We start from the raw sequence: 14,396 nt of genomic DNA, 5'->3' as shown, positions 1-14,396 counted from the left end.
AAATAAAGCTTTCCCTTTTAAAACAAAGATAAATATGTCACTTTCAAAATTAATAAAAACAACAGAAATCGGAGGTCAAATATTCAATTAAAAATGATCAAAGCCAGGTAAATTACAGGTATTAGACAGAAACTCAGGGCTATAAAACCTGCTAAATTCAAAATTCTTCATTGCAATTAGTGATGTTCTTCACAGCTTAGTTTGTGTCTAAAACAGTATTAAAACATAATTAGAAGCTCTCTCTATTACATTACAACCATTACATCAGAATCCCTGGTTTTACAAAGACAGGACATAGTCATCACCTTTAATTTATTCTGATAATCCATCATCTCTCCACTCATCTGAAATTTGACTGCTGACAACTCTTCTCTCGCAGCTTCCTGGCAGTTCTTTGCTTGCTGTTGTGCTTGTGCTAGCTTTCTCTGCAATTCTATGATAGTTGCTTCTGACTCATTGGACCTCCTTAACTCCTCCAGCAGCTGTTCATTCTCACTCTTGAGTTTGGAAACATTAAGATTTAGTTGGTTTTGTTCTACTTTGACCTCCTCACAAAACGCTGTTTGTTGTTGAGAAACCATAATACATTTCTTCTCAGCGTCGGCTTTCTCTGCACTGAGTGTACAAATCTGCATACCAAGTTCCGCAAGTTCAGTGTTCGTCCTGTGGAGTAGATCTTTGCTCTCCATATTTTCAACATCTATCTTTTCAATATATTGTTTCAGCTGGGACAATTCTTCTTTAGCAGTCACAAGTTGTTCCTCAAGTTCAATTACCTGCTGCACTGATTTCTCCCTTTCTTTTTTAAGGGAATCTTCTTTTTCTTTAAACAGCAAGAGTTTCTCAGCATGATCATGATTAATTGATTGTATCTGTTCTTTTAGATTTTGAACCAAGGCTCTGTAGTCTTCCTTGGAGGATACTGCAAGGTTTAGATTACTGCATATATTTTCCTTTTCCTCAAGAGCATGTTTAAGCTTTAGTTTGAACTCTTCGCTCTCTGCCTGTAACCTCATTACTTCAGCCTGCTGAATTTCAAGCTGACTTTTAGTAGTAACTAACTTTGCATTTATTTCCTGCACTTCTTTCTCCTGAAGCTCTCTTGCCTGTAGTTGAGCTTCAACTATTGCATTTTTCTCAGCCATTAGGCTTTCTGAAAGCACCGTTTGCTGCTTAAAGTTACTCTCAAAAGTCAACTTTTCTCTCTCCAAAGCCTCTATCGCTACCTGACTTTCCTCAATCTTTTCCGATAACTCCTTTAATGTGCTAGCCTTTTCAAGCAAAGCACCTTCCTTCTTATCTAGAAGGGAAACAAGTGCATCTTCATTCTGCTTTGATTCGACCAATTTATTCTGCAGGTCTGAAATCAGTTCTTCCTTAGACTGGCAACATACTTGGAGGTTTAGTAAGCGGTCATTCAAAGTATTTTTTTCTACTTTCAGATCATCAAATTCCATCTGATTCTTTTCCAGCTTTGTTTCTGCTCTTTTAACCTGCCTGAGAGCATTTTGCAGTTTCTCATTCAACTGCCTGTTTTCTTCCCTTATCTTGGTTTCTTTTTCGTCCACTGTCACCATGGCATCTGCTATTTGGCCCTGCAATTGCATCTCTGATGCATTCAATCTATCTATCTCAGTTTCAAGAGTTAAACACGTCTTCTCCAATTCTTCCTCTCTTTCAACATGTTTCTGCACAATCTGTTGGTGTTTCTTGCTCTCAACTTGCAATTTCTGATATTCAACATTAAGGTCTTCTGTCCTAGTGTTCAACTTGGCTAGTATTTCCTCTAAACCTTGCAATTTTTTTGTAAGATCTTCTTTCTCACCCAAAAGCTTATTTTGAGTCTCCAGAAGATTCTGTGCCTTGTTATGAGCAGCAGATAATTCCAATTCTTTGGATTGCAGATGGTTGGAAAGATTGTTTACTTGTTTCTCTAAAGTGACCTTTAATTCTTCATATTTGATTTGCATTTCTTCTTGCTCTTTTCTCAATTCCTGAACTGACTTCTGCCCTGATTCAAGATCTGTAGGGTCCATTTCATGTACACTTTTAATTTCTCTCAATTTATTCAGGGTACTTTCTATCTCTTCATCTTTCTTTGCAAGCATAGCATTCTTCTCCTCAAGCTTTGAAGCTGCTTCTTTTAGCTTTAATTCAAGCTCATTTATTAGGGACTGTTTTGATTCTAAATCATTTGTTAACTTGTTCAGCTGAGACTGCTGTATATTGTTTAATCTCTGCAACCCAATTTCCTCCCACTCAGCGTCATTCAGCTTGTCAAGAAGCTCATGGATCTTCTGTGCTGAATCATAGTGGGTTGCTGTTAGTTGCCCTTTTTCAGTCAGAATAGCATCAATCCGTGCGAGCAGCTCTACATTCTTCTGTTCCGCTGCAATTAGCTTGGTCCGAAGCTCACTAACAATGCCAGCTTTTGTCTCCTCAGAAGCCTTGATCCTTTCCAGTTCTTGTGTTAATGACTGAAACTTTGCTGTGCAGTCTTCTAGCTCCAAAATCTTCTCCTGAAGCTCCTTCTGTTTTTCACTGGAACTGTCTTCAAATATCTGCAAAGATTTTTGAAATTCCTTAACCATAGCGTTAGCAAAAACAGAATCTGCAAAATCCCGATTTAATTCTTCCAACATCTGATTCAGCTTATGATTTACTTCCACGGTATGAGCAGTTGATTCCTTCCTAGCTTCTGCAGTTTGCTCATTCAAAGCTATTGTCCTCTGTAACCGCTCCTTCTCCAGTTCAATCTGCTGGATCTTCTCTTGCATCTCCCTCTGCTTTATATCAGACTGATCGAGTTCAGCACGTAACTCATCAAGGGTTTCCAGCTGCTCTGCGATCAACGGGTTGTTTATTTCTGAAGCCAATAAACAGTCTGGAGCCTACACAAAGATGGAATCTGAATATTAGTTATGTTATAGCAAACAACTTTAGTGTAACTTTACAACATAACTTACTTTTTCAGAAAACAGACCTCGAATCCAAATGAACAAATGGGCCCTAACCGGCTACGAGATGGTTATTAGCAACGTACAAATTATTTCCACCATTCCCCAATTTATCAACAGGTTCTCTGATAACCCTTAGGGAAAGAAATCAACCATCTGGCCTATATGTGCCTTCAGTCCCCCTTCATCATATTGTCTACTCAAGACGTAGGACATAAATGCAGCCAAATAGCAATACCACATTCTGAAAAATAAAACAGTTCAAACACTAGAGTTTGAATTTAAAAGAACGGAAGCTGGTCATATTGAAACATAAAACGTTGTGTGGGGGTTTGATTGGGTAGAAGTTGAAAAGGTGTTTCCAATGGGCAAATCTTCAGTAGGGGACATAGGTAAAGAATAATGGGACACTCATTTACAATGGAGGCTTGAAGGAATATCTTTTCCTGGAGGGTATTGAGTTCTGAAGTTCTCTACTCCAGAAGGCTGTGGAGGCTAGAAGATTGAAAGTATTTAAACAGAAGTTAGATAAATTTTTGAAATTTCATGGAGTTGAGGGCTATGAGGAATTGGCACAAAAGAAAAGTTGAGGCCTGCAGCTGATCAACCATGATCTCAGCGAATGGCTGGGCAGGCTTACAGGGCCAAATGGCCTACTCCTGCTACTATTTCTTATGAATGCACAAAGTGTGCTAACGTAGACATAAAATGTTAGAGCCTTACTTAAATTAACAAACACATGGTAGGTAATTGTAATGTTAGGAAAAATTGAAGATTGCCATCGGAGTAAGAGAAGATCACTAATAACACGACACAAAATAAGAAGGGTACTTATCAACTGTATTTAATTATCTCTGCAAAGTGTACATACCAGCCTATGATTCTGATACTCACTTGTGAATAGTTGCTGACCAAACTGCTTACACTTGAGCATCTACTTGGTGGTTTCCAAAGATGCGATGGAGAATGAGATAAACTGAACGACCTCCTTGAAAAGAAATACACGCACCAGTTTTATATTTACTGTTTGACTACTAGCTAAAATAATTACCCCCAGAATGTACAGTGCTTACACAGAGGCACCCAACTGTGCAGTGGACCCCAAAGGAAAGATCAGCATGTTTTCCCAGGACTTCTACTTCTCCATCCAAAGTTTACAGGTGAAGGGAACATTCCCTCTGTGTGGCACGTGAATGGTGAGGATCTGAGCCACTGCATTACATGCAGGTTCTAATCTGCTGTGTGACCTCCTGGGCTGTGCAAAGGTGGGTTAAGGTAGGGACACTCTACTCAGGCAAGTCAGTTACCTACCACAATCAATGCTTTTACCACACACCCCCACACCAACATCTTTTTAAAACTCACCCTCTTTTCTTTGGAGATTCAGATCCCAAATTTGGCATGAATTCCACCATCTCCATCACCAACTCAGAGACCCACTTCCACCATTCGGGATCAGCACACCTGGACTGTAGCAATGCCACCAAACTTGTGTGGGATCTCTCTGATAGCAAGGATGTGGGAACACCCAGCACTGTGAGGCCACAGCTGCCATTCAGGCATAGACTCCACTGTGTTACACAAGGCTAATGGTAATTCTGATTAATCCACGTCCCAACTTCCAGTGTAATTCCAGTAAAGTTACCACTACACTGCGCTAGAAGGCTCAGTCCCGATTTAGTTAATTAGTATATAAGTAAATGTGTGGCAAAGCTGAAGATAAAAATGGATGGTGAGATTCATGACATTATTTGTACAGTTGGTGAACTGGAAAACTTATTTCAGAATAAAGTTTAGAAAACCTCTGAGAAGAGACTTGATATGAAAAGAGGCAAAAATGTCAGTGTGAATATAATGCAATTGGAATTCTTATGAAAAAAAGTCTAGTATTTCACACAGAACCTATGTGCGCATATAACTACTTTACTAAACAAAGAAGACAGGCTACTCAATAAAGAAATTTTAAATATCGTCACTTTTAATTGCTCAACTCTTCCTCTGTTGAATCACTTGGCCATGTTTTAGTTACCTCCAGGTTTGAATATGATCTTCCTCTTAATAAATTTTCAGTTTCTCATAAATTTCATTTCCCCCAGTATTCTAACTTACACCAAGTTCCATTCACCTCTATTCGTCATCTCATGTTGGCTAGTGGTCCATTGATGCCTGATTTGAACATTCTCGATCTCGCATACAAACTTGTCCACTCTGCATGACTGACTAGGAATCTTTCAATCTATAATTACAATGTTTAAAAGACAGTTGCATAGACACAGGAATAAGAAAGTTTTGGAAGGATATGGGCCAGGAGCAGCCAGGTGGGACTAGTTTAGTTTGGGATTATGGTGGGCGTGGACAGATTGGACCGAAGGGTCTGTTTCCATGCTGTATGACTCTATGACTCTACAGTAGTTCTGCCTGAGCAGGCACACTGCTGCTTGCTGTTTCTGCAGTTTCCAGACAGCCTGCAGAGGGCACCATGCTAAGTACAAATGATTGAACGTTGCTGCTTAAAAGCATACAACTGTCTATGGAGATAGTAGGAACTGCCGATGCTGGAGAATCTGAGATAATAAGTTGTAGAGCTGGATGAACACAGCAGACCAAGCAGCATCAGAGGAGCTGGAAATCTGACGTTTCGGGTCTAGACCCTTCTTCAGAAATGGGGGAAGGGAAGGGGATTCTGAAATAAATAGGGAGAGAGGGGGAGGTGGATAGACGATGGATAAAGGAGAAGATAGGTGCACTTAGGCGCACTTCCTGCAGTTGCGGGGAAAAGTGCCGGGGGTGATGGGGCTGGTGGGGGGTGTGGAGCGGAAAAGGGAGTCACGCAAAGCAGATCTATCGCATTTGCCGCAACTCATCCCTCACACCCCTTCCCCACAATAACAACCAAAACAGAATCCCCCTCGTCCTTACGTACCACCCCACCAACCTCCGGATCCAAAGCATTATCGTCCGACACTTCCGCCATCTGCAATCTGACCCCTCTACCAAAGACAAAGACATTTTTCCCTCCCCACCCTTATCTGCTTTCCGGAGGGACCACTCCCTCCGTGACTCCCTTCTCCGCTCCACACTCCCCTCCAGCCCCACCACCCCCGGCACTTTTCCCTGCAACCGCAGGAAGTGCTACACCTGCCCCCACACCTCGCCCCTCACCCCCATCCCAGGCCCTAAGAAGACCTTCCACATCAAACAGATGTTCACCTGCACATCTGCTAATGTGGTATACTGTATCCGTTGTTCCCGTTGCGGCCTCCTCTATAAATCGGGGAAACCAAGCTGAGAATTGGGGACCGCTTTGTGGAACACTTATGCTCGGTTCGCAACAAACAACTGCACCTCCCAGTCGCGAACCATTTCAACTCCCCCTCCCATTCCTCAGACGACATGTCCATCCTGGGCCTCCTGCAGTGCCACAACGATGACACCCGAAGGTTGCAGGAACAGCAACTCATATTCCGCTTGGGAACCCTGCAGCCCAATGGTATCAATGTAGACTTCACAAGCTTCAAAATTTCCCCTCTCCCGACCGCATCCCAAAACCAGCCCAGCTTGTCCCCGCCTCCCTAACCTGTCCTCCCACCTATCTACTCCACCCACGTCAAGCCCCACCCCGCCTCCTCGACCTGTCTGTCCTCCCTGGACCGACCTATTCCCTCCCTAACTCCCCACCTACACTCACCTTTACTGGCTCCAACCCTGCCTCTTTGATCTGTCTGTCTCCACTCCACCTATCTTCTCCTTTATCCATCTTCTATCCGCCTCCTCCTCTCCCTATTTATTTCAGAATCCCCTTCCCCTCCCCCATTTCTGAAGAAGGTTTGAGACCCAAAACTTTCCTGCTCCTCTGATGCTGCTTGGCCTGTTGTGTTCATCCAGGTCTACACCTTGTTATCTCAAATGTCTATGGATTTGTTTTCTATTTGATTTGATTTGGATTCATTGCCATGTTTATAAGAATACAGTGAAAAGTGTTATTTTTGCGTATTATGCACAAAGTGTCGCCACACTCTGGTGTCATCTTGAAACACTGAATGTAATGCAAGATTTTACTGCAAAAGTTCATCTTTCTCTCTTCTTCTTCTTGTTCCTCCTCCGCTGCTCCTCCAGTTACTGCTTGACATCATCTGGAGGCTCTGAAATGGGTTCCTGGGTCTCAGTAGCAGGCTTTGGGGTCTCGCTTAGGGCCTCTGCTGCCGTCACCTCTGCATCTGAGCTGCAGTCTTGAGCCTGGGGATGCCTTGGTTCTGTCCCTCCTGTTCCCCATCTGACATTCTTCCAGAGTCTGCCGTCAGTCCACCGTATGTCCCTTTTGCTGACCCTGGGCCTACCTAAGGGCCTGGAGCCTCAGCTCAGTCTGCGAGTTTGGGCTGGGGTGATCAACTCAATTATAGTACAGCGCTACTACAGGGAACCATTGTGTAATGAACAGACAGCGCCTGTCATTCACTGCTGACCACTGAAGTCAGGCCATTAAATTTTTGCTGGTGCTGGACCAGCACTTGTCATCAAAACAGTTTAGCTCCAGTCGTGGGTGGTGTGGTGTGGCTAGATGGCACGAGAAAGAAGACAGAGCGTGACCAGCTGGGATAAGAAAGAAAGACACTATGCAAGAGACCACAACCACAACAGATATACAAAGAACACTTTCTAATGAACGCAGAATCATAATGCTACTCTATGGGTGGTATTTAATGTCCCCCTCCAAGGGGGACTGTGCTGCTTCCCTGCTTTCCACCCTGAATAAGTCATGTCAGGAAGACCCATTGATGTCTTTCTGTCCCAATGTTATTTATTACATCAATTCTTGCATTTTGAGGGAAAAAATGCATCACAGCATGCTCATTTGCTTTAAATTTCATTAGCTCATTTCACTGGTTTGTTTATGTTACAGCTCTCCTTCCCGTTTACTACTTTTCTGAATTTCATGATCCTACAAACCTTGAAATTATACCCTTGCTGCCTTAGTCAGGTTCATTAATATACATCAAAGACATTGTAGTCTGAATATCAACCCTTATGAAATATGACGGTATATTTCCCTCTAAGCTGAAAAGAAACCATTTGCCATTACTTCCTGGTTTCCGTTCCTTTACCAATTTCATATCCGCACTGCACTTGAAATCTCATGGTTATCAATTTCACTAACAAAGGATATATTGAAGTACTTTATCAAAAGCCTTTTGCAAGTCCAGGTGAATAGTGTCAACTGCACCATCCTCATCCACCCACTCCATCACATCATCAAGGAACTGAATCAAGTTCATTTACACAGGAAAATATCCATGAGCATTTCACATGAACTTGCTTTCTCATCCCTATTTATTAATAGCCCTATTGGCCTTACTAAACATTCTCCATCTACTTCCCTCAGTCGAGCCATATGCACATTTGTTCATTACATCGAAATGTTCGCAAAACACCACTCCAAATCAAGAAGTTCGATTTAATATGTGAATAATAGTTAACAGGAATAATTAAAAGTCACACTGCAAAAGCCCTAGTTTGTTATAAAGGTTGCCCCTCTCCCCCAACCCTACAAATCTGGTGGCTCCAGATTGGGAGGTGGAAGATTGCAAAGCCTCCATTGAGCACATCTCAGATGGCTCTGGTGGGCAACCTCAAGCGGTGGAAGGACCAGCTTGCAGATTGCTGCATCATGGCATAGGTCAGGGAAGATGTGTAGCGGAGTAGGCATTTTGTCACATCCCTTACATTTTTCGTGAAGCCAATACCATTCTCTTGAAATGACACATCAACACTCAATGCCTCTGTGGGAAAACAGAGTGCAAGAGGCTCTTCACGCGAGTGTGCTAGATAGTTTGGTCTCTCAATTGTGAAAGCTGCAGGCCAGAAACAACAGGGCAGAAACTGCTATGCCTTTTTCAAATAAAAAAAAAAAAAAAATCCCAACCCAAAATGTCAGCTTTCCTGCTCCTCTGGTGCTGCCTGGCTCGCTGTGTTCCTCCAGATCCACACTGTGTTATCTCTGACTCCAGCATCTGCAGTTCTTGCTATCTCACTGCAAACACTAAGTTCTGCAGCATGCTTCTCCAAGGCAGATTTGGGCAAGGAAATAAACAGTGGATTGGTCGGAGAATTCAATTGTTGTTCTTGGTGGCAAATACATACATCCTGCCCTGCAACAAATGTAGACATGAACACAGCCCAACTGGTCCAGATATTTTTAATCATCCTATCTGACACATGTGCCTGGGGCAAGTGGAATGTGAACATGGACTCACTGACCCAGAGTTAGAGGCACTACCACAGCGACACCGGGGTTCTCTCCAGTACAATTAGTCTGTGCTGGTGTTTATGCTCCACACCAGCCTCTTGCCAATCCATTTTAACCAACCACTGCTGCACATCCTCTCCCCACTTCTCTAGCATGTGCTTACCCAGCTTAAATATCTTTGCTATTTGCCTCAACTACTCACAGTCCACATTCTAATTGTTCTCAAGATTCTCCTGAATTTCCTATTGGATTTATTTGTGATGATCATACTTAGGGCCCTCTGTTTTGAACCCAGATCAAACTACACTGACAAGCTGGAACAAACTAGCTGGTAGGTGGCGTTGGCGATTAAAATATCAAGATCAAACTGTTTAAACTTCTTTTTGTCTTGCACTTTTTCCTCTTCTTTCACTCCTGTTTTTCTTAGTTTAATCTGCATATATTACGTAAGGTGCGGGTTTGTGCAGCATGAAGGAGATCATCACAGAGGAGATAGAGCCAGCGTGGGGACAACACGCAGTAAAAGGGGTCCCTGGGCATCAATGGCACGCAGCCTGGGTCGACAGCGATAGCAGGAACAGGCTGGAAGGCAGTTGAAAAGCAAGCAGCACAAGGTGCCCAGTGGAGGCAGTCAGAGCACGCAGTTTGGGGAGTTGGCGGGGGCAAGATCGAGCGTGGAACAGGGGAAGACATACCCTTGTGAGGAGTGCGAGCCCAGCATGGTCAGGCGCTTATAGTCTACGGTTTTGAACTGTTATCTGTGTTTCTTTGTTTTTTCTACCTTTTAATAAGAAGGACTGTAATGTTTAACTTTTTAAAACTTCGTTTTCCTTAGTTTTCTGCTTTATACCAAGATTCTGTACTTAGGTACCTTTGTACCTAAAATGGCACCGTTAAGTGGCAACTTGTAAACTTCTCACTGATGCGAGTACGTGACAATAAAGCTAACTCAAATTCAAACAACTTGATCCCATTACCAATTTTCTAAAATGCAGACATCAGGTCTTGAATGAGGCTCCAACAAAATGCACACAGGATCTAATTTCAAAGTTAGCGACCAAATTCAATGCTTGTTGACATAAACTGCACCACAACTTAAATTTAACAGTGCAAGAGGGGATGGCCTGCACTATCGGATTCCCAGCAACTGATCCAAACACGATCCAAAACCAGCTCCATGATAATTGCCTCTTAACAATCCCCAAGGCCAGAAGGAGTAGGATGCTCCCATTCAGCCCCTCATGCATGACCTACGCTCCCTTCAGGCCCAATTACCAGCCTCCATAACAAGCCTTTCAACTGCGAGCTTTATGACAGCACTCCCAATTGCAAATTGCAATACAGTTAATCCTTTCTCAGTGCCAACCCACATTGCCACAAGTCACTGGCTATAGCTTCCAGCCATTAGTTTCCTTGCCCATACTCCCAGTGGTCAGATTGTCCATTTGGCTGGCAGCCAAGCACAAAGCAGTATGCTAATGAGGCCCCGAGCTAAATATCAGCAAGGTCCTCATATCCCTGGTTTGTTGAGTCTTCCACATCGCATTCTGCCTCCCTGTAAATATGGGAGCTTCAGTTCATGTGATATAGGTAGAGCCATGGAGAATGCGCCTATTATTGCTGATTAACAACTAACAGTCAAGCTTGGTTTAAATTTTAAACATATTATCAATACAGAGGGACCTGCTCTCTTTCCAGACAGAAAGATTAGTGCACACACTTCCTGTTTCAACTCAACAAAACTAGGTGACAGCCATTCCTTGGTTCATTGGTCAGGTCAATGACTTGACAATCAACCTGCCCAGTCAAAATTTAAACAAAGCCTGGCTGTTAACTGTCAATCAGCATCACCAGATCCCCATGGCTGTACCTATAACTCGTGAGCTGCAACAATTCGAGAAGGCAGTTCACCATCACCACCACCATCTCTAGGGCAATAAATGCTGGCTCAGCCAACGACACCCACATCCCCTGAATGAACGAAAGAAATTTTTCCACCAAAGTCCACTTGCCGACCAATCGACACTCTCCTCTCATATAGTAGAAATGTTAGGCTTCGCTTTAAGTTTGTATTCTTGTGAAATGTCCTGCACAGTACAAGACATAAAGCTTCAGTAATACATACATTTTCAGGAAAACTCAAGTTCTGTACAACAAATTTGTTATCTCTGTTTTTACAATAACCTCATATTTCTTTTTTGCACCTTCTTCAGCATCTCCCTCTATCAAACTTCGAGATGGAAATGAACACCGTGCTCCAAAATCAATGACCTACAGAAGTTTAGCAAAATTTCTTGGCTTTCAATTCCTTGTCTCCAGAAATGAATCATTGTGCTTTGTTTGCACCTTTTATTTCCATGTTTACTAACACCATAAAAATGACGTGAATCCATACTCACTCCAAAACCAAACTGAAAAAAAACATGGCATTTAGCAATCTAGTCCCCACACCCCCTTAAAACATGCACAAATAAATAATTGCTTGGTTATTTCTCACAGCTTAGAGTTATTTCTCACATATCTTCAAAGAGTCTCTGGAGAGGACTGTAATCTCCAGGGTGGACTGTAGTGTACTGAACTCTCCTGAGGTACTCCCAGATGCAGACTCCTGTATACTTCCAGACAAAGTGGCGAAAACTCCTCAGCAATCCTTCCAATGCCTCATAAACCATTTTGTATGATGCCAGCAGTTTTCTCCTTATAGTTGTACATCCTATGTCCTCATTCCTGTGTAACTGACCAGAGGACCTTTCCCTCTGGTGCTCTTCCCTGGGTTGTCCTTACCATCAGGACAGGATGCTGCTCAGTGGTTCATGGCACTCCAGTACGCTAGGAATCAACCCATATCGAAGCCCCTGATTAAAGTTAAGTCTGACCACTTGGGATAATTTTTTGTTTTGAATTTTTTTTCTCCTCTTAGATCTGTGGAACTTAGCTTTGATGTTTTCCCCAGGGTGGGGGAGTTCAAAACTAGAGAGAGAGCACATTTTTTAAGGTGAGAAGAGAAAGATTTAAAAGGGACCCCAGGGGCAACATTTTCACACAGAGGGTGGTTCGTACATGGAACAAACGGCCAGAGGAAGTGATAAATACAGGTACAATTATAACATTTAAAAGACATTTGGACAGGTACATGAATAGGAAAGTTTAAGAGGGACATGGGCCAAACACAGGCAAACGGGACTGGTTTAGTTTGGGAAACTTAGTCGGTGTGGATGAGTTGGACCGAAGGGTCTGTTTCCGCGCAGTATGACTCTGACTTGCAAACCCCACAATTCACTATCTCACCCACTCAAATCAGTTAGCTAGATGTACCCTGAATTGTTCAAAAAAACAGCAGAGATCCAAACCAATTTTGTCATGTCCTTTCAATTGTCAGTTTGGAAATTTTAGCTTTCAGAAAACACTCCAGCAATACAAACACTTGGTCTTTCATTGGCTTATTTGTTCCTTGGTATGATATATACAATTAATCAAATATAGACAGTACTCTGCAAATTGCAAACAGCCAAAGGGAGGTGCTATTTGATTTGATCCACCAATTGTTGGAATCTATAGCCTAGCTGCAAAGCATCAGCATTGAAATTTGTATACATTACTCATTTGTGCAGTTGACAATGTGTCATGTTGGTGTGACAGCAGCATCCTGTTAGTGGAAAACACTATTTGTGTAGCTGCAGCAGGAACTCACTACTGTTGTTCAGATTTCTATGGTATTTTACCCTTCCAGGATAGTTCTTCAGCTATATATATAGGTATTATACATATAGATATGTACTATTGATGCAGTTTCTACAGAATTGACTACTTACAATTGAATACATTTATTTTGCAAAACTGAAAACAAAACCACAGAACAATATGTATCTCTAAAACATTACTCATGTGAAGTACTTCCCAATTTAACATTCCTCTTTCATAATTACTATTTGTTTCTGTTTTCTGCAGTAAATTCCTGATTTAATAGGTTGGGCAGACAGCATTACGTCTGTACTGACTGCTATTCAGATTACCAAACATCAAAACACAAATACGTAAAGAGAAACAAAAGAAGCCGAAAGCGTTTTGAAAGTGCGCCCTGCATTCTGGACTCTACAGGCTAAAAGGAAAGAATTCACTTGAAGCAAGCATTGAATAATGCTGTCTTATTGGTGCTTTTCTCATTTTCAGCATCTGCCTTCCAGCTTCCTAGATGCTCCCTTCCATAATTCATGGAAAATGTTTGACATATTGGGCAGAATATTTGTTCTGCTGCTAGGATCCCAATGTCGGGTGTAGTTCCAGGTCCTGACATCATGTCCAATCCGTACCTGACACCCAAACAATTCTTAACAAGCAGGATGATTATTGACCAGAGTGCAGAGTGCAATCACCTCCAATTCAGGATGGCAGACAAATTTACGAAGCTCCCTGGTCAATGAAAATCCCTCTTGCAGTAAGACGTCAGAAGCTCCACTGTCTGAGGTAGGAGTTTCTTAATTTTTTTGGGGGGGCGGGGCGGGGCAATAAGAAAGAGAGTGCACTCAAGATAAAGGTACTCCCCTGAAGAGATTTTACCATCAAAAATGTCACTGCTGCCAGGGGGCTACAGGACAACCCCTCCACTGACAGCCAGCAACTGGGCCAATCACTATGACATGGGAAGTGTTTCCCCCGCTGGATGGGGCATGGCATCACCTGCTCCTCTCTCCATGGTCTCCAACTGTAAGGCTGCCTTCCTTCATTGGCTGCATTTCAGCCTCAGTTCTTATACCCACAATGGGGAAGGGGATCTGCACGGTGAAAAATTCCAGTTAACATATGGAGTGTGCCCTTAGTAGACCCTGTGTTAGACCTAATGAACCACTCACTACATCAAACCCCAATAACGCCCGAATGAAAATGGCCCAGAGTTTTGATCATTTCAGGAGCCTGGCCCACTAGCTGGTGGTGGGAAATTGTGGGCCATCATGCCTTTAGTGCCGCCTTGATGATCATTTGAACATTTGACCCAGTGTGTTCAACACTAGTGTGTTACATTGGTTCCCAGTTCATTTACTCTTTCGCCCTGCCTTCCAAGGCATTAACTTTAAATTGCTTTATAGTTCAACTTGGCTGGCATTTGCAATCTTCTTCATATTTCTGTCTCCTTCCAAACCTTTGACTCACTGTACACTCTTTCCTCACACCAACGGCAGAAGTGCCTTCAGCTCTGA

General features: G+C 42.7%; 1 protein-coding gene across 2 annotated transcripts in view; it reads right to left on the bottom strand.

The window, feature by feature from the left end:
- Positions 1-14,396, bottom strand: part of fyco1a (FYVE and coiled-coil domain autophagy adaptor 1a) — a 108,593-nt gene that overhangs the window by 68,150 nt on the left and 26,047 nt on the right. For both annotated transcript variants that reach the window (XM_048609342.1, XM_048609352.1), the window contains exons 8-9: positions 3,852-3,945; positions 306-2,891 (exon numbers count right to left, since the gene is read on the bottom strand). In XM_048609342.1, coding sequence (XP_048465299.1) covers positions 306-2,891; positions 3,852-3,945 — 2,680 coding nt within the window. The remainder of the gene's footprint in view (positions 1-305; positions 2,892-3,851; positions 3,946-14,396) is intronic.

The sequence above is a fragment of the Rhincodon typus genome, chromosome 2 (assembly GCF_021869965.1).
Source record: "Rhincodon typus isolate 14 chromosome 2, sRhiTyp1.1, whole genome shotgun sequence".
In the NCBI taxonomy this organism is placed as follows: domain Eukaryota; kingdom Metazoa; phylum Chordata; class Chondrichthyes; order Orectolobiformes; family Rhincodontidae; genus Rhincodon; species Rhincodon typus.
This window is presented reverse-complemented; position numbering and strand designations above follow the sequence as displayed.